At 39.4% G+C, this 23,830-nt stretch overlaps 1 protein-coding gene across 1 annotated transcript in view; it reads left to right on the top strand.

Moving 5' to 3' along the window:
* LOC149461351 (lipoxygenase homology domain-containing protein 1-like) overlaps positions 1 to 23,830 on the top strand; it is a 392,516-nt gene that overhangs the window by 208,812 nt on the left and 159,874 nt on the right. Inside the window, exons 31-33 of the mRNA XM_089678445.1 lie at positions 397 to 566; positions 7,739 to 7,958; positions 14,540 to 14,694. Coding sequence (XP_089534571.1) covers positions 397 to 566; positions 7,739 to 7,958; positions 14,540 to 14,694 — 545 coding nt within the window. The remainder of the gene's footprint in view (positions 1 to 396; positions 567 to 7,738; positions 7,959 to 14,539; positions 14,695 to 23,830) is intronic.

The raw sequence follows: 23,830 nt of genomic DNA on the forward strand, positions 1-23,830 counted from the left end.
TCCACAAGACCCTAAGTTCCTATTCGGATTGTCTTGTGGATAATCCTGCTTTGGGGTGAGGGAATATTTAAGTTGGGAGACCTGCTGTGGTAAAAACTGTTTAAGAGGTTTTTACCTTGCTTTGGAACAAGGACTACTAACTTTTTGTTGCAAAGGTGTTTAACTGGTCCATATTTTATCCAATACTAAAAAAAAAAAGTGTTGGATTTCAATATAGGTACTTTTAAATTAAAGTGGGTATGAACTTTAGAGAGACATCAGTTATCCCAAGACTCAGGCGATCATTTATACTATAATCATCATTAGTATTTATTATTAATGTATTACCAGTATTATTGCCATTATGTTTTTTTTTATTAAAGAAAGTATTTCTTCACTTCTCTGCTTACGCCATAGACAAAATATGGACAATGCGCATTAGAACAGCAACCGATTCCTCATGGAATAATGCCTTGAAAGTGACTGTTATCATTTATGGGTCTGAAGGAAAAACTAGAGAAATTCAACTTGTGCAACCAGATCTAGAAAGGGAGTGTTTCCTTCCTGGCTCCGAGGATGGATTCTTTGTAAGTAGACACAATGTTTAAAAACAAATCAAGCATTAAAATGCTCATAAGTATCTTCCACTAGTGATATATATTATAAAAGTATTCTACTTAGTGTTGTCTGTGTTGGACTATTGGAACCGAACAGTTTCTTTTTTTTTTTTTTTTAGTACAGGCTAGAAAATTAAAGGATAAATAGCACAGTGGCTAAATGGTTAGCACTTCTGCCTACCAGTACTAGGGTTGTTGGTTTAAATCCCAACCACGGCACCACTTGCCTGGAGTTTGCATAAGTGGGTTTCTTCCGGGTACTCTGGTTTCCTCCCACACTCCAAAGACATCCTGTCTAAATTGGCCCTAGTATGTGTATGTGTGAATGTTAGTTAGGGACTTTAGATTGTACACCCCTTGAGGGTTAGGGACTGATGTGCATGTACAAATATAAATGTAAAATGCTGTGTAAAATTGATGGCACTATGTAAGTACCTGTAATAAATAAGAATAAACCCTATTGGTTGATGTTACCTGCATAGACAGCTAGGTATTGGGATTTTAGGTACTTTGATAAGTTAGGTCCATTGCATGACCTATCTCCCATCCTCTGGAACTCCCTACCCCATTATGCCCAGTCAGCCCCCACCCTGTCTGCCTTTAGACAATCTTTGAAACCTCACTTCCACCTAAGAACTGTACTTGAGTCACCTCCATCAGATCATCCCCTGCAACTATCACCTTTTGTACCACCTCCCCCTTCCTTTAGATTGTAATCTCTACAAGCAGGGCCCTGCTATTCCTTCTGTACTGAAATGTATTGTAGTTGTACTGTCTCCCTTTATATTGTAAAGCTCTGCGCAAACTGTTGGCGCTATATAAATCCTGTATAATAATAATAGTAATAATATGAGATCACATCATTGGGTGTTTTTGCTAGATGAAAAGGTTTCTGCAGTTTCCTGGGCACTGTGCTGCTAGCTAGCAATCTACATTCATGAGTATACAGTAACTTTTGCGGAACAGTATTATTCTTCATCATGTACTGGACACATCCTCATCGTGCATCCAGTGCAAGTTCATTGTGCATCCAGTGCCTCTTCATTAGGCTTCAACTAAAACCTCATCATTCACCTCACTAAGTTTCATCCATCATGTGGCAAAAACTCATACTTTTTTTGATAAATGTTCATCCAACATTTGAAAAACCTTATCCTTAATCTGATAAAATGTAATGAAATCATGTGATCAGTTTTCATAACAAAACTTCATTATTCATCTGACTTTAATCCTTTATCTGATAAATACTACATTTTTAAAATAAAATGTCATGCTTTATTTCATAAATTCTCTTTATACATCTGACATAATCTTGCTAAATATCTACTAGTGGAAACCTAACCAACAATCATGTTGGTGCTGCATGCTTTGTGCTCTCCCATCATGCTACATTGCTCCTCATTCCTTGTTCATTGATATACTGGAGTTGATTTACTAAAACTGGGGAGTGCAAAATCTGGTGCAGTCTGGAATAAAAACCGACCAACTTCCAGGTTGTTTTCAAACCTTAAATAAACAAGCTGAAGTCAGACGTTGATTGGCTATCATGCACAGCTGCACCAGATTTTCCACTCTCCAGTTGGGGTAACCCCAATGACTTTTGAGGTTTATGTGCAAGAATGAGCTGGTCCATAATACTAACTCTTAATGCACTACTATTGATAGTTTCATAGAGAAACATTCTGTCAAACAGGAAAAGTGTTCTGCAATTAACTCTTCTCTAGTCCTAGATTTACAAGATATAAACTGTGAACACTTTTATTTTTAGCTCCCGAATAGTGCAGTCTCAGGGATGCTTCTTGGAATTTAATGTTACAATATCAGTGCATCAGCCACTTCACTTTCATTTATAGAAGAGAAATAGAATTCATTTGATGTAAAGGAAAAGGGTAATACCTTGCTTTAGCATTCAAGCAACTGTCTCACTTCTCTAGCTGAACTTACTTGTTCACTCTCTACACACCAGTGGCAGCTCATAAATCTTCCAGCAGTACAATTTATTTATGACTCAAAACAGTAATATCCTGGCTCAACCTCTGAATTACATCAACAGTAGCTGTTTGAAGCAATTAATATTTCAAGCTTAGGGGACCTTCTAGAACTCCAAGTTACTCTATGTAACTAATAGAAAATGTCCCAGAGTGAACATAATGAGCAGGGTTTACTAAAAGTGAGCTAAATTGGGTTACAATGAGCATGTTCACTTTGTAAAGGGAATGCTAACTTTACAAGGGAACTTTCGCTTTGCATAGTGAATGTAGTGAAAATGTATTCAGCAAAGAATATCCAATCAGGATAAAAAAAAACAGGATTTTTTGCTAGCATATGATTAGATGATTGAGTTCAGTAGAGCTTTCCCCCTATTCACTAAGCTAAAAGAAAATTTCTGTGCAAACTGAAAATTCTATTTTCTAATGGCCTATACTGCTTTAGTAAAGCAACCCCAATACCTCCTAATAAAACACTTTGCAGCAATTCCCTCTTGTGGACAAAATATGTAAAATGATTGTAACAGGCCATAAATGAGAAGCAATATAGGAGCATCACCTTGACTGTTCAGTAGTTTTAGCTAGGAGTATACCAATGACATAAAGCATCTTTAGATAATACCAATTTATCTATTTTTTCCTGTCTTATGTATTGCACTTCCCCCAGATTGAAGTAGCACAGTCAGTTTTCTGATGTTCCATACTTGCTTTCCACTATAGACAAGGCTTTTTTATGTCATCTATCACATCTTGCGCATCTGAGCAGCCTCTCTCTTTTGATGCATGATGGTTTCTGGTTTGTGAAATTTATCAGATGTAGCTTGAAATGTTGTCATATGATTGATGAAAATGTATAAGAAGGTAAAGCCTTATCAGATGTTGGTTAATATTTAGTCATATGCTTGATGAGGTTTCATCAAAGTCAGACACACAATGAGATTTTTTTTTATCAGAAACACAATGAGGCTCTATCAGATGCATAATCAAGTTACACGAGCACAGGATGATTTTGTCTTCCATGTATGATGAGATTGTGTTGGATGAAGCATGTGGTTATAATATATAGGCACATGATAATAAATGCTGTCCTAAAATGGACACTATACTGTAGTAAATTACTTGTACCACATCACAGATCTGTCAGGCCAGTGGTTTATAGAGAAAGGCCTTTATTTAAAGAAGATGTATAGGTTTAATAAAAAAAACAAACATACATTCTCACCTCCTGCCTGTTGCTGCAGTTGTTCCCTATTTGCTCTAAGCATGAGAACTGAGCGATCACATGACCTGTTCTCAGTCCTCTCAGAGCAGAGAGCAGCGACTGCCAGTCACCATCTCTGCTCTGCCCCTCACTGGAGCACCAGGCTGAAGGGGGAGTGGGTTCTGCTGGCTTCAGGTCTCAGTTGCAAGCTAAGAGCTGGAGCCAGCTGTCAGTCAGGTGGTTGGATGGATCCCGACAATATGGTCAGGATCCTTACAGAGCCTGAAGCAGCTCTGTGATGTCATCTGCCTACACCGATGGCTTATTCTGGGTCACAGTAGATCAAAAGTAAGTAAATCCCTGTGACCCAGAAGTATGTCCAAAAAATCTTTGGCCATGCTTCTCTATTAAAAGGAAATATAACACAGTGTGCAAAGTGTAGTAACTCATAGCATCATTACCATTTATTATTCTAACTGGTAAATGAAAGAAATTTGGTTAGCGTATGTTACTCTATACATAAACACACATTCAGCATGTAATAATGAGCTGCTACATAGCAGTTTCCTCCAATGAAAGGGTATCCTTCAGCTATCCAAAACCTTACCAGTACGGTAACCTGCTTCTGCCCAAACTGGCTGCAGATTGTATGGGACTGATCTGTACACAAATGGAAATTCTATGTAAAACCAAGGGCAATAAGCATGTCTATTAGAACTGATTGGAGTTATTTACTAAAACTGGAGCATGCAATATCTGATGCGGCTCTGCATAGAAAGCAATCAGTGTCCAGGTCTTATTACCAAAGCTTAATTTAACAAACTGAAATTAGAAGCTGGTTGGCTACCGTGCACAGCTGCACCAAATTCTGAGTGCTCCAGTTTTAGTAAATCCCCCCTTAAATGTATGAATGAAATCAGTAGTCTACTACTTTTATTCAAAACAGCCTCCTGACCTCAAATAAATGTTCATTCAATTTTGTTTTTGCCAGAGTATCATACATTCACCTAACATGTTACTGGCCTTTTCATAGCATTATGGTGGCTATTGATCGTACACACATTGATCTGCTGTAGTGTAAGTTACTGCATATTGCTTGTGTTCAGCTTCCACATGTTCTCAAATTATATCATTCTGTAAACTCACACCATTATGTTTCATACAGAAGACTGTTCTAGCTGACATAATACCCTACAAGATGGATATTTCCTGAACATGACAAGGCTTTTACAAATCAGGAGGCTGAATATTTTATTGATTAATTAAATTTCTTGACAGGTTATTTAAAAAGGAAAAACATTTCTTTAAGAAAAAAAGTTAAAAAGTAGAAGTGATAATAAAGCAGGGAACTGTAGCTATGCTCTGTTTATGCTCAGTGCTATAATTTTTTAAATATGGTAATACAAAGGATAATAATGATGTTCAAAATTCAGTAACTATTAGCAACCAAGTAGATGTCAGTTTAAAGCAGTCTCCCAGTAAGGCCAGATATTCGTACTTGCAAGTTCAGATCACTCACAATGCAAAATGTCTGCAGAGTGCTTCCTAAACTTCTAAGGTCAGCAGAATGTGAATAGAGCTCAGTGGCCAAGCGGAAGGGATTGTTTCAATCCATAAATATATTATTGTCAAATGATCCTGCTAAAGTGGCCTGATCTGTCAACTGTCATCCTATGTCTTTTGATATCTTAAGTGACATGCAAGCTGTGATAGGTAGCCACTGGTTTTTTACTTTGTATATAACTATATGCTTAGTTTAAATTTGCTAAGTTAAACATAATAAAGCCTTTGGATCAGAATAAGGAGCTAGAATTTCTAGAAGTAGGGATCAACAGTAGCATCCTTCATACTTCCATACCATATAGTACAGGTTTTCTTTAGATCACTAATTTTCAGCACACACAGGAAGCAGAATGCAGGAATAACAGACAAAGAGATAGAGAGTTGTGTTGCATCTCTTTAACTATTAAAATTCACTATGAAGGAGTAGTTTCCAATGTATCTTGTACTTCAAGACACATAGAGGTAGATTTACTAAAACCAGAACACTCAGAATCTGGTGCAGCAGTGCATGGTAGCCAATCAGCTTCTAAATTCAGCTTGTTCAATTAAGCTTTGAAAATAAACCTGGGAGCTGATTGGTTTACTCTCGTTTTAGTAAACAACCCAAAAAATGATAAATAAGATAGCCGTTGCATCTAGAACCTTCTACTGTTTTCATATTCTCAGCTTTGAGCACCACAATGACAGTGGATCAATCAGTCACATGATACTCAAAGGTTCGCAAACTAAGGGACAATAGAAAGTCCTGTCTTGCAAAAATTAAAATGTATTTCCAGGCAGCAAATGATAGGCAATTGGTAATTACACCCAAGGAAATATTACAATTCTACAAAAAGGCTGGCTTTTATATAATTAAATATATTCAAATTGTTTCAGACTTCTAACAGACCTCCTGGGTAGAACTACAGCCGCTTGCCGTGTGATTCTATTGAGTTGACTCCACTATTTGTAGATCAAGGCTGCAGTTGGTTCAGAGAGAAGGTGGTAATTAAACCGACGTCCTGGCATGCATTTTGTCACTCTCAGATTTAGGCCAATAAGAAAATGACTATAGTCAGTCTAATACAATGCAGGACTATGTGTTGAATCCTAAGCAGTACTATGGTTTCAAATATTCAGAATGAATGACCAGTTGATGTTAAAGAAATCTGGAGGATTTTTATGATAGACCTCTATTTATACTATCAGAAATGTTGAAGTTTGTTGGAAAGGTTCACTTTGCAGTTCATATTTTTAGACCAAATACAGAAGCTGTATAAACTATGCGTGACTTTTGCAAGCAGTAGGCTGATTTCAGAAAGCTTTAACAAAAGAATAAGGATCTTTATTTGACTTTGTGTCTTATTTGAGTGATATTTGAGTCTTATTTAGGATGCAGTAGGCTCAATTTACAAAGCTTTAGGCTCCATTCACACTCGTGTGACTTGTCATGCGACTTTGGACACTAAAGTCGCATGGCAAGTAACACCCAATGTTTTTCAATGACAACTGTGCAAATATGTGCAACTTAAAGAGTTACTAAACCCAGGACCCTGCATTAACTATATCTGGTCTCCCACAGTACACAGAACATAGAAATGCAATTATTTTAGTAAATATAAATTGCTAAATATCTTGTCGTATCTGAATGTTATACCTCATTTAGAATACTGTGTCCAGTTCTGGAGACCTCACTTACAAAAAGATATTGATAAGATAGAATGAGTCCAGAGACGGGTAACAAAAATGGAGAAAGGTCTGGGGGACAAAACATATCAACTGACTTCAAGAACTTAACATGTACAGTTTGGAGGAAAGAAGGGAAAGGGGAGACATGATTGAAACCTTTAAATACATCAAGGGGGGTGAATAAGGTTCAGGAGGGCAGTATTTTCAATATGAAACCAAGATCAAGAACACGGGGACATACCTTAAACTAACTGGAGGAAAGTTCAAAATTAATCTCAGAAAGTATTATTTTACAGAAAGAGTAGTTGATGCTTGGAATAAACTTCCAGCAGAGGTAGTAAGCCAAGCAACAGTAAATAACTTTACGCTCAGATAAAAAAGTTAACAAAAAAAAAAAACACAACTACCCACCCCCTAAAAAAAACAAAAATGGGCAGACTCAATGGACCACTTGGTCTTTTTCAGCCGTCACTTTTCACTGTTTCTGTGTTTCAAAATCATGCTACTTTGGAGTCACACTAGTGTGAATGGAGCCTTACACAAAAATAAGTATCTATAATTTCAGTCATGTGATTGTAATTTTAAAATTTCATTGAACTCAGCCAAATATAACTGATGTGAAAATAAGTGTTGGTGTTAGCTTTGTGAATAGAGCCTAATGTAGATTTACTAGGCATTATTTGCCATGTTAGAATGATGATACATTGTATTTTTTAACACAGGTGAAGTTTAGGGATGTTGGGAACATTTTTAAGATGCGCATTGTCTGTGAAAATTTACCCGAAACCCCAGGATGGCATCTGGAAAGCATTCAAATGTCAGAGGAAGAATCCGGACAAGAGGTACAGTTTGAATGCAACTACTGGCTCTCTGTGAATACTGAAGAGGAAGAATCTGTAAAAGAATTCAGAGTTGTGAACAATCAGCAAGAACTTTTGGCAGGTAACTTTAGTTAAAGTGTACCCAAACCCAAAAGAAAAAAATAATATATTGAAATTTCCCTTTATTTTCACTTGGTAATCCTGTGAATTACACAATTCCTGTGCTGCTACACTCATCCCTGGTTCACACTGGTGCAGCTTCAGTGCAATTTTAAGACTGCAGATACGTGCAATTTGGATGTTCGATTTCATTGCGGCTTGTGACTCATTTAACAGAGGTCAATGCAAGTCGCAATAAAATCACTGAAAAGAAGTGCTGAAACCTTTTTCAATGTCACTGCAACCTGAGCTGCATCCATTTGAATGGTTCCATTGCTGTAAATGTGGTGCAACTTGTCATGCAGTTTTGAACTATCAAAACGCATTGGTGTGAACCAGGGCTCAGTCCTCCACTCCATGGTTATAAGCCATAAAAACTGAATTCATCTCCTTTACGTATGGGGTTGATGAAACTAAACATTTACACAAGAAAGATGAGATTGCTTTTACTTTAGTTCAACTTACAGGAAGTGACAGGAACAGACTCAACAATAATTTCCTGTCCTTTTTAAAAAGTTCTTAGCCTGATAATTGAAAACTAATGTAGCCACCACATCTAAGCAATGTTAAGCTTGAATATATTTTTGTTCTTGGGTTTAGTTATGCTTTTATACACACATAATTTACAAAGCTTTAACAACACCAGAATAAGACCCTTTCAGCTGAATCCAATCTGTCCTGAAAAACGTTAATGGGTCAAATGTTTTAGAGATCTTGGTTTCCCAAGGAAGAGAAAAAGATGTTAATGTCTTAATAATATGTAGCCAGTATGCCTACATATCCCATCCCTGAAACTCTGTTCATATCTAGGCACCGGGGAACAAGCGCATTTCTGCAGTGCACAAGAACGCATGTCCTCATTGTAGCTGTGCTGTGGTGCAATTAATTCTTAATGGAGCGTCAATGCACATTACTAGATATATGTTTTTTAGAGCTCCAAAACACATGGTAACAAAGTACCACTCATTCTTGTGCAGAGCATTTTTAAGAAAAAGTGCAAACTCTTTTTGGTCCCATTTAATGCAATAAGCAACCCATTCATAACAACAAGGTTCCCTAATGAATGGCACATTAATGTGCATGCACTGTCACACCTGCATAGGTGTGAATGGAGCCTAATAGACTATGTGCACACTTATTATTTTTTTATTACATGCACTTATGTAGCACTTTCCATCTATATTGTATTCACATTAGTCCCTTCCCTCAAGGAGTTTACAATCTAAGGTCCCTAAGGCTGGCCATAGAATTGTCAGCCGATAAACAAAACATTGGTCGTTGCCGTTGCCAATGCTGACACCAATGTCTACGAAAAATGTCCATTTTTCGTGGATTGACCGATAAAAAGAAACAAGAAGATCCACAAAAAACGGCCAATGGCATTGCCCTACTAACAGCGTGAATATCGGCCAATTTTTCGTGTGGACGAAAAGTCGGCCAATAAACGACCCGTCTATGGCCTGCATAACTCAAATCTATACACATACTAGGACTAATTTAGACAGGAGCTAATTAACCTACCAGCATGTCTTTGAAGTGTGGAAGGAAACCCATATGGGCACAGGGAGAACATGCAGACTCCAGGCAGATAATGCCGTGGTTGGGATTTGAACTGATAACCCCAGTGGTGCTAGACAGAATTGCTAACCACTTAGCCACTGTGCTGCTCACTTAACAGGTAATGAAACAATGGGTTTGGGGGAATTCAAGATCACTTGTCAACTATTTTAAACTTTTCAAATTTCAAGTTGAATGTTTTCTGAGCAGGGCTTAAAAGACTGTTTTTAAAACAGGTGTTCATAACTTTTTTACTATTACTATACTCTGAAGAGATTGCACAGTGCACAGAGATTGTACCCCTGTCTCCAGACTCTCAGATTTCTGTGTGGATACAAACTATGTCAGTATATTGGTTTTAGTTTACATTTGGATAGCTAAAAAACAGAAAAGCTGAAAGCAAATCATAAGGATTTTGTGATTTAGCAAAATCATAGCAAATGATAAATATTTAAGCTAGCTGCAACTAGTGAGTTTTTTTGCTGTTTTGGGGCAATCAAAAGATAGAGTCATGGGGGTTGATTTACCAAAACTGGAGAGTGGAAAATATGGTGCAGCTGTACATAGTAGGTAACTTCAGCTTGTTCAGTTAAGCTTTGACAAAATAAACTGGAAGCTGATTGGTTTCCTAGCAGAGCTGCACCAGATTTTGTACTCTCCAGTTTTAGTAAATCAACCCCAAGGCATCGTTACCGACCGTGGGGTTGATTTACTAAAGGCAAATAGACTGTGCACTTTGCAAGTTCAGTTGCACTCTGCAAGGGAAATTTTTCTCTGTAGCTTAGCAAATGAGGATAAGCTATGCTAGCTTCCATCATCCAATCATGTGCAGGCAAAAAATATGTTTTTTTTATATTACTTTCTTTTGATTGGGTATTCTTTGCAAAATGAAGCTTCACTTTATTTACTAGGCTCTAGGGCAATATGTCTTACCGAGTGCAGAGTCTATTTGCCTTTAGTAAATCGACGCCAGTGTTACTCACTTTGCATCTGACACATAATTTCTCCGCTTTGATGTCAAGTTTAATAATACATAGCATCCTTTTCGTAGTGGCTTTTATAGAGCTCTAGTCCCATACCCACATTATTTGGTTCCTGTACCTGTCATATCACTATGATGGAGTACAGGGGAGCTGGGATATACATTACTGCATACATGTCCTTTCACTATAATGGAGTACAGGGGAGCTGGGACATACATTACTGTATACATGTCATGTCACTATAATGGAGTACAGGGGAGCCGGGATATACTTTACTGTATACATGTCATCGCTATAAGGGAGTACAGGGGAGCTGGGATATACATACTGTATACATGTCATCACTATAATGGAGTACAGGGGAGCTGGGATATACATTACTGTATACATGTCATCACTATAATGGAGTACAGGGGAGCTGGGATATACATACTGTATACATGTCATATCACTATAATGGAGTACAGGGGAGCTGGGATATACATTACTGTATACATGTCATGTCACTATAATGGAGTACAGGGGAGTCGGGATATACTTTACTGTATACATGTCATCGCTATAAGGGAGTACAGGGGAGCTGGGATATACATACTGTATACATGTCATCACTATAATGGAGTACAGGGGAGCTGGGATATACATTACTGTATACATGTCATCACTATAATGGAGTACAGGGGAGCTGGGATATACATACTGTATACATGTCATATCACTATAATGGAGTACAGGGGAGCTGGGATATACATTACTGTATACATGTCCTTTCACTATAATGGAGTACAGGGGAGCTGGGACATACATTACTGTATACATGTCATGTCACTATAATGGAGTACAGGGGAGCCGGGATATACTTTACTGTATACATGTCATCGCTATAAGGGAGTACAGGGGAGCTGGGATATACATACTGTATACATGTCATCACTATAATGGAGTACAGGGGAGCTGGGATATACATTACTGTATACATGTCATCACTATAATGGAGTACAGGGGAGCTGGGATATACATACTGTATACATGTCATATCACTATAATGGAGTACAGGGGAGCTGGGATATACATTACTGTATACATGTCATGTCACTATAATGGAGTACAGGGGAGCCGGGATATACTTTACTGTATACATGTCATCGCTATAAGGGAGTACAGGGGAGCCGGGATATACATTACTGTATACATGTCATCACTATAATGGAGTACAGGGGAGCCGGGATATACATTACTGTATACATGTCATATCACTATAATGGAGTACAGGGGAGCTGGGATATACATTACTGTATACATGTCATATCACTATAATGGAGTACAGGGGAGCTGGGATATACATTACTGTATACATGTCATATCACTATGATGGAGTACAGGGGAGCCGGGATATACATTACTGTATACATGTCATATCACTATGATGGAGTACAGGGGAGCCGGGACATACATTACTGTATACATGTCATATCACTATGATGGAGTACAGGGGAGCTGGGATATACGTTACTGTATACATGTCCTGTCACTATGATGGAGTACAGGGGAGCTGGGATATACGTTACTGTATACATGTCATGTCACTATAATGGAGTACAGGGGAGCTGGGACATACATTACTATATACATGTCATGTCACTATAATGGAGTACAGGGGAGCTGGGATATACATTACTGTATACATGTCATAGCACTATGATGGAGTACAGGGGAGCTGGGATATACGTTACTGTATACATGTCATGTCACTATAATGGAGTACAGGGGAGCTGGGACATACATTACTATATACATGTCATGTCACTATAATGGAGTACAGGGGAGCTGGGACATACATTACTGTATACATGTTTACTTATTTTTTCTTTGTACTGCAATTAACTGCGTTTATGTACAGATAGCTGTGGTACATCGCTCCTGGACATAGTAAACTTTATTTTTCCTAAAGGCAGAAAGCCATATGTTATGAAAATGTGCTAAATGCAGTGTGTGAATGGAGCCATAGGGATGCATTGTCTGCATTTAGCTGCGATATGCAAGTTCCTCTAACCGTGGGCAAAAGCTGAAATCTAACCGCCTGTGAGAAAGGGGCCTTAAACTGCAAGACCAGCAGTAAGAAGGGAAGAAAAACCTTGATGATTTATCAGCTCCCTCTAGGCCAGTGTTTCTTAACCTTTTTTCAGTTAAGGCACTTTAAAATTATGGACAGTCCTGAGGCACCCTTTAAAATTATGGACAGTCCTGAGGGACCCTTTAAAATTATGGACAGTCTTGAGGCACCCCATTCTACAATGTAAAAAACTATAATAGTTTTATATAACGCAGCAACATCCACAAATGGACACCCAACGCTGGAGGTGAATTTTTTCTTCCAGATCAAATACACATTTGCACACTGGTCCTGAGTAGTATTCCAGTGTTTCTCTCAGTTTTTCTCCATCACTGAGCTAATGTGATCCCAGCACTGATGGAGAGGGGCAAGGGAGAGTCAAACTAGGATGCTGTGCAGGCAGCTGACACCCTCCTTATCAACTGATGATTTCATTGGTTGTCAGGACGCCGGTGGCTAGAAGGTCGTAATGGCGCACAATGAAAAACTGTGGCTTTGTGTAACTAAAGTCAGGCTTCTTCCACCCACTGGCTTGTATACAAGTTTTAGGCAACTTTTAGACATTTTGCCAAGGCACCCCTAAAGAGATCTCAAGGCAACCCAGGGTGCCTGGGCACGCTGGTTGAGAAAGGCTGCTCTAGGCTACCTGCACCGCTAATGGGGGATGCAGAGAATTCTTTAAATGTATACTCCGGCATAAATAGATATAAGTATCCTAATTTGAATAACAATGGCCTCAGAAAAAAAGAGGTCCCTTTAACAAGAGAACTTGAGTCCTGTGATGTTCAAAGTTCCAGATATGATGATATCCGTTGTCTTCTGCAAGAAATGGTGGGTCCTATAAACAATAGTCAATACTGGTAATTCAATGAAGTTAAACAGCTAGGCTGTGATAATGCTCAAAGCAAAGATCTCCTGATACTGAAGTGAAAAGGTGTGTGCATGCATTGCTTCTAGAGTGATGACAGAAAGGGGTTGGGCATTGGCCCGCTCACCAATCCCATGGATAACACAGCCTCCTAGGAACAAGAGTTCTTACACAGGATCTTGGCTGTTTTCAGGCATGTGCGGAGTTACCACCTGATGGCCTGTCAGCGCAGTGAGCATTGATGTCTGTGTGAGGACCGAACTGTGACAGTCCCGGTGCAGAGAAAACTGATGTGATCCCGGGGCAGCAGTAGGCCAGCAATCTGTCTCTGGAGGAGAACAACAGTCCCCCTGTGTTCAGCTCTGAATCCCACACCAAGATCGAGCCAGTTCCTTGCTGTAGAATATATCTGCTCTCCAAGCGTCCCTCTCTTTCTCCAGTTCTGTGGTAGTTGTAGTTCAATGATCACTCAGGAACACAGTACAGTATGTATTGGCTATAGGACTACAGGTCCCAGAGTTCTCTGCTGTCAATAGAACTGGATCCACTCTGCTAACAGAAAGTGATGTAGCAGTCCTGTACTGGGCACTAGGGGGAAAAGCAGTTTATAAGAGTCTCATCTGTAAATGTCCCTGAAAGGCATATTGATATAGTCAGCTCCTTGGCTATCGTAGATTTAATAACGTTTAACAAAGCAGAGCTAATAAAGCCTATGACATACCACAAGAAAACATTACATTTGGAAATAATTAGTATGCTTTCTGAAACTAACATTTATGCTAAAAAGGGTTAAAAGTGAAGCGTTGCACATTGCCACTAGGTTTCAGAATTCAAAGGGGATATTCTATGGTCTCATAATTTTCCTTGTTAAATTTAGCTTGGATAATGTATTCACCAAAGCATCTGTTGTTGTGAAAATGTATCATTTCAATCCATTATCACATAAAGCATTTTTGTCTTGTGAGCCTCATCCAGTATGTTGTTTACGTCTTTGATTAATTATTTTTGTACTGTCTTTTCAGTCAATCAATACATAGTGGCTGTGCATACTGGTGATCACTGGGGAGCAGAAACCTCGGCTAATGTCTACTTAACTCTCTATGGGGAAAGAGGCGATTCAGGGGCTAGAAAACTATATAAATCTCTGATCCCTGGGGATAAATTTACAAGAAACAAGGTACTTTTTTTTTTAACTTTTTGGGAAAGGGTAAACTACTAAAAGGCAATAATAATGGTACATTAAAGTGCAATTATACTCACAAATTATAATGCAGTAGTCTAAAGATGATAACAAAGTCAAAATAAGTTCATATTTAGCTTAACCCCTGCATTTTCATTTCTCTAAGAAATGGTTGGTGGTCCTGCCAGTCAAAGGTCCTTACTTTTATAAGGTGGCAATGCTAAATGCCCTGCAGTAAATTCACAGCAGTGTTGTCACCATGCACAGCTGCATCCATTTGCAGGCTAAAGAGGAGGGTTATCAGCTTTGTCACCCTGCACCTTTTGCATGCTGAGGGGGGTTATCAGCAGTGTCCCCCTGCACCTTGTGCATACTGTGGAGGAGGGTTATCAGTGTTGCCACCTAACATCTTATGCATACTGTGGAGGAGGGTTATCGGTGTTGCCACCTAACATCTTATGCATGCTGTGGAGGAGGGTTATCGGTGTTGCCACCTAACATCTTATGCATGCTGTGGAGGAGGGTTATCGGTGTTGCCACCTAACATCTTATGCATGCTGAGGAGGAGGGTTATCAGTGTTGCCACCTAACATCTTATGCATGCTGAGGAGGAGGGTTATCAGTGTTGTCAGTCAACATCTTATGCACGCTGAGGAGGACGGTTATCAGTGTTGCCAACTAACATCTTATGCATGCTGAGGAGGAGGGTTATCATTGTTGTCACCCAACATCCTATGCATGCTGTGGAGGAGGGTTATCAGTGTTGCCAACTAACATCTTATGCATGCTGAGGAGGAAGGTTATCATTGTTGTCACCCAACATCCTATGCATGCTGTGGAGGAGGGTTATCAGTGTTGTCAGTCAACATCTTATGCATACTGTGGAGGAGGGTTATCAGTGTTGCCACCTAACATCTTATGCATGCTGAGGAGGAGGGTTATCAGTGTTGTCACCCAACATCTTATGCATACTGTGGAGGAGGGTTATCAGTGTTGCCACCTAACATCTTATGCATGCTGAGGAGGAGGGTTATCAGTGTTGCCAACTAACATCTTATGCATGCTGTGGAGGAGGGTTATCAGTGTTGCCAACTAACATCTTATGCATGCTGTGGAGGAGGGTTATCAGTGTTGCCAACTAACATCTTATGCATGCTGTGGAGGAGGGTTATCAGTGTTGCCAACTAACATCTTATGCATGCTGAGGAGGAGGGTTATCAGTGTTGCCAACTAACATCTTATGCATGCTGTGGAGGAGGGTTATCAGTGTTGTCAGTCAACATCTTATGCATGCTGAGGAGGACGGTTATCAGTGTTGCCAACTAACATCTTATGCATGCTGGTGAGGAGGTTATCAGTGTTGTCACCCATCATCTTATGCATGCTGTGGAGGAGGGTTATCAGTGTCGTCACCCAACATCTTATGCATGCTGAGGAGGAGGGTTATCAGTGTTGTCACCCAACATCTTATGCATGCTGAGGAGGAGGGTTATCGGTGTTGTCACCCAACATCTTATGCATGCTGAGGAGGAGGGTTATCGGTGTTGTCACCCAACATCTTATGCATGCTGAGGAGGAGGGTTATCGGTGTTGTCACCCAACATCTTATGCATGCTGAGGAGGAGGGTTATCGGGTGTCGTCACCCAGCATCTTATGCATGCTGAGGAGGAGGGTTATCAGTGTCGTCACCCAGCATCTTATGCATGCTGAGGAGGAGGGTTATCGGTGTTGTCACCCAACATCTTATGCATGCTGAGGAGGAGGGTTATCAGTGTTGTCACCCAGCATCTTATGCATGCTGAGGAGGAGGGTTATCAGTGTTGTCACCCAACATCTTATGCATGCTGAGGAGGAGGGTTATCAGTGTTGTCACCCAGCATCTTATGCATGCTGAGGAGGAGGGTTATCGGTGTTGTCACCCAACATCTTATGCATGCTGAGGAGGAGGGTTATCGGTGTTGTCACCCAACATCTTATGCATGCTGAGGAGTGTTATCAGTTTTGTCACCCAGCATCTCATGAATGCTGAGGAGGAGGGTTATCAGTGTTATCACTGTTGATAATCCCCCCTGCCAATCAGCTAATCAGTGGAAGATACATGTTCCGATAGGCCTGCACCTAGAGGAAGTAACACAGGGCACTTTCCTGAATCTTGCCTACCTCTGTGATGATGTCAAAGGGGAAGGTGAAAAGAAGAATAGTCAGAAAAGGACTACTGTTTTAATAAAAGCATCCCTTAAAGTGAAGCTATCATGGGAAAATATGGAATTTGCTATTGGTGACTTTCTTCTGTAAAAGCTAGCTGTGTGGCTTGCCCCTTTTTTTCGATACATTTTTAGTCACTGACCAATAACAAATGTTTAAATCAGGAAAGTCAGTGAAAAGTCAGTTTGCGATATGAAATGTATAAAAATATATAATCTGCATGTAGGTCTGAGAAACTCCAGCATGTAGCAAAGCAGCCTACACTATATCCTGATGCAAGATATAAAAATAATAAAATACAAAGTGTGGCGCTATAAAACAAACGTGCAATGATCAATATTAGTGCAGCTAAAAATGCAAACATAGTGTAGAGTAAACAATCAATGACAATTTAGTGTTTGTTACAAACACAAAATGTGCAAAAATGCCATGTGCCAAACATACATAAAGTGATATTATACAAATAAAGTGCAAACATTATGTTGAACTTAATTTCTATTCCAATCAAATCTCTATGCAGAGATTTTGCAAAGCAGTGCAGATAAAAATCTTGCAAACACTCTTCCTGTTGGTGCCAGTGAAACATTGCTGGCATACAGTGTGGTGCACACCCCATGCTGTGGAATTTGCTTTTTGAGCTGTTTAGCTGATATTTTCATGCTTTTACTTGATGCACTTTACTGTTTCACTCAGCTCATTACATTCATCATGCACTTTACCATATTGTTTGATTTTTCGATTTCACATTTACTAATGTTTTTTGCAGTTTTATGTGTTGCACTACACCATTCTGCTATATATATATATATATATATATATGTATATATATATATATATAAATATATGTATATTTAGCGATGCATTTTCTTACACATACTATTGTAGGGGATTGTTACCTTCACCTTGTGTTCTAGCTGCTCCCCAGTTATCACCAGCGCTCACCTATATATTAGATTCTGTTACAATGCATGCCATATGTTTGGGACTCTTAGGGGCGGAGGCCAGCCTGTCAGTTTCTTTGAAAAAGGTTGCTGTTCTAATCAATCCATTTAAAAGTGATATGCTCAAATCCAGAAAGTTGATTTCTTTATCACTTACCACATGGCTAAGACTGATGTCTCAATGGTTGTCATTGAGGGCATCCATATCTGATTCCAGCGAACATAAGTCCCCGTTCCATTTAATATTGTGTATGTATATCTTCTACAGCCGCCATTCTGGCTAACTATTGATCCTCCTTCCACTTGGTCATGTATAAGTTCACCATACTGGGAGAAAATTTGGCTTGCCATTTCCTTATTCTGTAAGTAGATGCTTCCCCCGAAGCAAACATAGTTCTGGTCCATCGAAAAGTTGTATAATCACTTTATATACTCTTGGTACATAGTATTTTTGCACATTGTGTATTTGAAAAAATACCAAATTGTCTTTATTTGTTTACTTTGCACTAAATGTGTGCTTTTGGGTGAACTTATATGGATTATCGCACATTTGTTTTAAAGTGCCACTCTCTGTATTTTATTTGTAAGCGGTTTCTGCATACTTGTTTTATGTCTCTATTCATTCCTATGGGTAAGCTGTGTTACAGCCCTTCTGCAGAATTAGTTCACCCAAAGGAACGTATGGAGCCATAGTGCATGTGTGCACTATGAAGAAGAGCTGGCGGGGACATTTACAGCAGAAGCTCTGTGCAGCATCAGGTAGGGACACACAGTAAGGACCACTTCAACAGGGAGGAATGGAGGTATACAACACAATCAGGAAACGTGGAAGGATTTATTAAAGGACAGGTTCACTATAAGCAAACTTGTCCCATAAGGAAAGTGTATACAGGGAGCCATGTTGTCAAACATAGTGAAAAATAGACTTTGGGTTAAAATACACTTTAATAGCTAGAAACGACCAGGATGATGACACCAAAAAATGGGAATCAAAAATCATTCTCTCTGTTTTCACCCTTTGATGGATGATGAGCATCCATGCTGACATCATATGATGGACCTTTTTATTAGTAGTGCAATAAATCCTACTACATGACAAGGACTTGGTAGTCTAAAACATTCACTGCTCTCGCACATCCATAGTCTATTTAGCCCAAGAGAACGGTGGAAACTGTAATTGTGGAGCAAATGTAAACTTGAACCATGAAATATTGTCAATAGACAAAGCATGACAGGAGAAGAACTTTATCAGTGACACTAAACACTTCACCTCCCATGACTTTATGCCCCTTACGGACTTTTACTAAAGTGTGCCCCCCAACATGTCTAGGGGCCACATAATACCTTTGTTCTTTCAGCTTTTGTAAATGTGCTATCATTATTTATTAGGATGACAGTGTTAGCTTTCGCAGCCTACACTAAGATATTATACATTTATTCCTAGGTTTTAAAGTGTATGTGTAGCCAAAATATTTTTTATTTTTAGATTTGGATAGGATAGGGAGCACTTGGAACCCCTTTCTGTTTTTATTGTTCTCTGGGACTTCCTCTAATTTACTGTCCCACTGACAATGCTTTCACCACATAGGAAGTAAGGGTGAACCTGGAGCAGAGACGTAGACAGAAATTGAGATCTGACAGGGGTTACTCTACTGAAAAAAATGTTTGGCCTGTTATGATGATGGAAAAGTCCCCTTACTTCCCATCTGCTTGAAAATCTCTCCAACAATGTCCCATTTAGCAGTTTTAACCCTCCTCCCCCCCCATCCAAAACTAGGGTATAAAATGTTGGCGTGATACACACATTCATTTGGTAACAAAGTCAACAGATGTGGATACACTTTTTTTTTTTTTTTAGATAATATTTAAAGGAGAAGTATAGACAATTTTTGGCTATACTTCTCCTGGGGATCACAGGAGTGAAGTTCGTTCTGCACTCCCGTGATCTATTTTCAGCAGACAGCAGGCTTTAGACCATTATCGGCTGACGGCAGAGAGCCAGTCCAGGCTCTGAAAAGATCCTGACCATGTGGTCAGGATCCACCCAGATGCCTGGATTGGCAGCTGGTTCAGCCTCTCAGCAAGCTGCTGAACTCCTGAGCCAGCTGCTACTGCCCCCTCCACAGACCAGTGCTCCAGTGAGTACTGGAGGGGCAGAGCAGAGAGCCAGTGACTGACAGTCCCCAGCTCTCTGCTCACTGCAGACAGAGAACTGAGAGATCATTAGTCTTTGATCGCTCATGTCTCAGTGCAGAGCCAGCTGGGGATACATGCAGCATCGGATCGATGCCGTGTATACCTAGGTGACGTTTTCTAAATCACATACTTCTCTTTTAATAAGGTAAAAAAATAAGTAAATGATTTAAATTGCACTTTTCTGCAATTTTCTTCAACTTTTAGGTAATATGCATAAATCTATACCTTTACTCTAAAATAAAACTGACAGAGTCTTCTCACTAATACCATACTACATAATTGCAATTTTAATTTAATATATCAGAATTGGAAAGCTCAAAGTGAAAGTATTTGTTTTAATTTTTAATGCTTTTTTCTTGCCGTCGCTACATTGCGATGCAAACAGAAAAACATAATTTGTGTAAATTGTTAGTGTAAATCAGGTGTGCATTGATAGAAATTAGCATGATGGTAACATTTAAACAGGTCTATGATTTTAAAATCCTAAATGACTTTGCTCTCACTTTCGAGACTGTTTGATTCTCATGTAGTAAAAGGGAAAGCAGAACACTTCATATTCTATAGAAGCAGTATTTTGTAAATTGATTTATTTATGATTTTTAATGATGGGGATTGATCCAGCCCCTCACTCATTTACGTCTACAACAAAAGTTCACTTGTAATATTGATTTATTGTTTGTTGTTATCAGCAAGCCTTTGCGCTATTGTAGTAATCTGCAGAAAATAAGGGGAAAAATAGTCACTTACCATAATTTTTTTCCAAAATGCACAAATCAAAAGCAGGAATGGTCAGATTTGAGACCTCATGTCTGTGGTGGGCAACTAGAGAATGGTTTGAGCAAATATACATTCTGCTATATCACATAAGACTTGCAATCATGCAATATCAACCCCCCCCCCCAAAAAAAAGAGAGCACTAATCTTCACACTCACCCCCCAAGCATAATGTCCTTCTGCAAGACAAAATTCTCCCCAAACATAAATACCTCTTCCTCTCAGAAAACAACCCCCCTCATTGAAATTCCCCTTCCCAGGTCAAATCTCCCCACCCCCAATTCCCTCTACCAGCTCAAATCTTTGCCCCCTCAATCCCCCCTCCTAGCACAACCCTCACAATCACCTGCTCTATTACAAATCCCCTCAATCCACCTTCCTAACACAACCCCCCCCCACAAATCCTGCCTGGTAGCACTAATCCTCTTATCCCTCCCCCCTCCTAGCACTAATTGTACAGTTCCCCCATCCCTCATCCCCTCTTCCTTTAATCCCCTCTTCCAGCACAAATCCTCCTCCCTCAAACACACAAACCTCTAATTCAGATCTCCTTTGCTCTGTTTAATACAATATAGGGACCTCTACATCAGGGACACCACTGGCTTACCTATCCCTTTCATTCTTTGCTGGCAAGATAGAAGCGGTCTAGGGGGGAGAAATAGGTCATGTATGCAAACCCTGCACAGTCCAGTTCTGACAGTTATGGGGGGGTGGAGCACAGCCTGCACCGCTTACCAACTCTCTCCTCCTCTCCAAATTTAGTTTGCCACTTGCAGCACTAAGTTGACAGGAGTAGTGATGCTGCTGTCACTACCCTACCCCCTAGTCAAGGCCCCCTATACAGCCTGGGTCTACAATTCAAGTTCATGCAAGCACTACAGGTAGCTCTGTTAGCATCTTACATAAAATCAAGACTAAGTAGAGTCAAGTCTACTCTTAGCAAACATAATATCTTGGTTTTGTGATGATTAAAATCCCTGTCTTCTTATATTATTGTACAGCTGCTCAGCTCCCATTTGTCTATTTTTCTCTTTTTTTGCAAATTCTCTACTAGAAAATAACTGTCTTCCTAGTCACTGTTATACACAACGGACCCTGAACATTGAACACAAGAGAACACAGACAATGGTGGTGACAGTGACAAGTGCTATGAAACATTCTCCAGTCCCGTTAGTTTGATATTGTGGTCATTTGGGGCAACGTTCCATTAGAAAGTATTAATGGGATATTATACTTTATGGCAATCATTTCAGCAGCCGCCATTATCTTTTTGCTTAATACATACAGATACGCATAGTAAAGTTCTCCTTATTGCACAATACCGTACATGTATCTTTGTCGCCAAGGATTATAAAAAGTGAAAATAAATTGTATTTTAAATAGATTACATTTCCCGTTTTAAATTAATATATCCATCCCTGGATTTCATTTAATGTATTATTCACAGCTACCGCTGAGAGTTTATTCCATGCAGCAATTTATCACTTTCGCTATTAAGCAGTAATTGCAGATTTAGAAGAAAACTTAAAGAGTTCACCCGTCCAATGAATAGTTTCAGTTAATGATTCAGCACAATTCATTTGATTAAAAAAGGCACAATATCACACTATTGTCTGTGATAGGTGGGTATATAGAAATCACGAGTCAAATGTACTACTTCAGCCTTATCTGGCTACACTATCTAAAGGCAAAACTTTTAATTTTTTTAATTTTGGACAGAGTGGAGAGGGCTTAAAACAACTATTAGGTTTTCAATGCTGTATCTGCCCCCACTAGGGGGGTTTACTCTCACTATTTGTCCAATTTTCCATTATCATTGAAAGTGAAAGTAAAAGCACCTCTCCTTTCCCTCCCCCCATACTACCTCCCCCTTTTATTTCCCATTACTTTGCCCCCCTCCTCCACCAAGGGTAGGAATTACCCACCCTCTCAAAGTTACCAAACCCGGGATCTCCACACCCAGAAGTATGTTTCCATCTCCGGCACTGGCTGCTGGATGCTATCGTTCCTTATTGCTTTGCATTTTCCAAAAATGCAATTTGTTTTTTTCTTTTGAGATTCAATCCCCTGCGTGGGACCTAACTGTTCAACTTTTATTTTGTTATCATACTTAATAAAAATATTGCACCAGAAAGTGAAAGTAAAAGAATATCCGCAGAAAAGTAATAGAGGGGAAATCTTCCAATGAGGACACTAATTCTAGTGACCTTGGGGGCCCCAAGGAATTCCCTTAGTTTGCAAAGATTTCCTCTCACTTCCTAATTTGGTTATGGGGAAGGAAGTAAAGGTAAATCTCCCCAGTGGAACACAGATGGAAAAAAAACTGACAGGGGATATAAACCTCCCTTACTCATTCCAAAATGGAAAAAAAATTAACTATAGTTCTACTTTAGGATGAGCAGCAAAACAATACGTAAATCAATGCACACATACATTTAAACAATACAATACATTTATACATACAATAAATTTACATGGAAAGGGAGTTATTGCTGCCCTAGCCATTTCTTACATAGTCACCAGATATGTATTATTATAAATATTACATTTTAATATTAGGAGTATTAAGTAGTAATTAGGAATGCACCGATACTGTTTTTTTATCGGCGAGTACGAGTACCGATACTTGGTCAAGTACTCGCTGATACCGAATACCGATACTTTGCGGTGCGATTTGTGATAATGGACACAAATTGCACCGCAAACAATAGCATGCAATTTGAACAGGAATGTGATTCCTGTCCAAATCGCATGCGGTTTCCTCACTGTTCCTTTGTGAACCTAGGCTTGTCATAGCCCGAGTTCACAAAGGAGCAGTGTGGGAAACCTCCCTGAAGGCATCCCATACTGAGTGTCAGTGGTAGGAGAGGAGGAAAAGCGACATTAAGCATGGGATGCCTGCAGGGAGGTTTCCCTCACCATTCCTAGCTATGACACAGAAGCAGTGGGGAAACCGCATGTGAATTGGAAAGGAATCACATTCCTGTTCAAATTGCATGCTAATCTTTGTGGTGCA

This window comes from Staurois parvus, unplaced genomic scaffold (genome assembly GCF_062004578.1).
Source record: "Staurois parvus isolate SC_StPar_1 unplaced genomic scaffold, SC_StPar_1.0 ptg000205l, whole genome shotgun sequence".
In the NCBI taxonomy this organism is placed as follows: Eukaryota; Metazoa; Chordata; class Amphibia; order Anura; family Ranidae; genus Staurois; species Staurois parvus.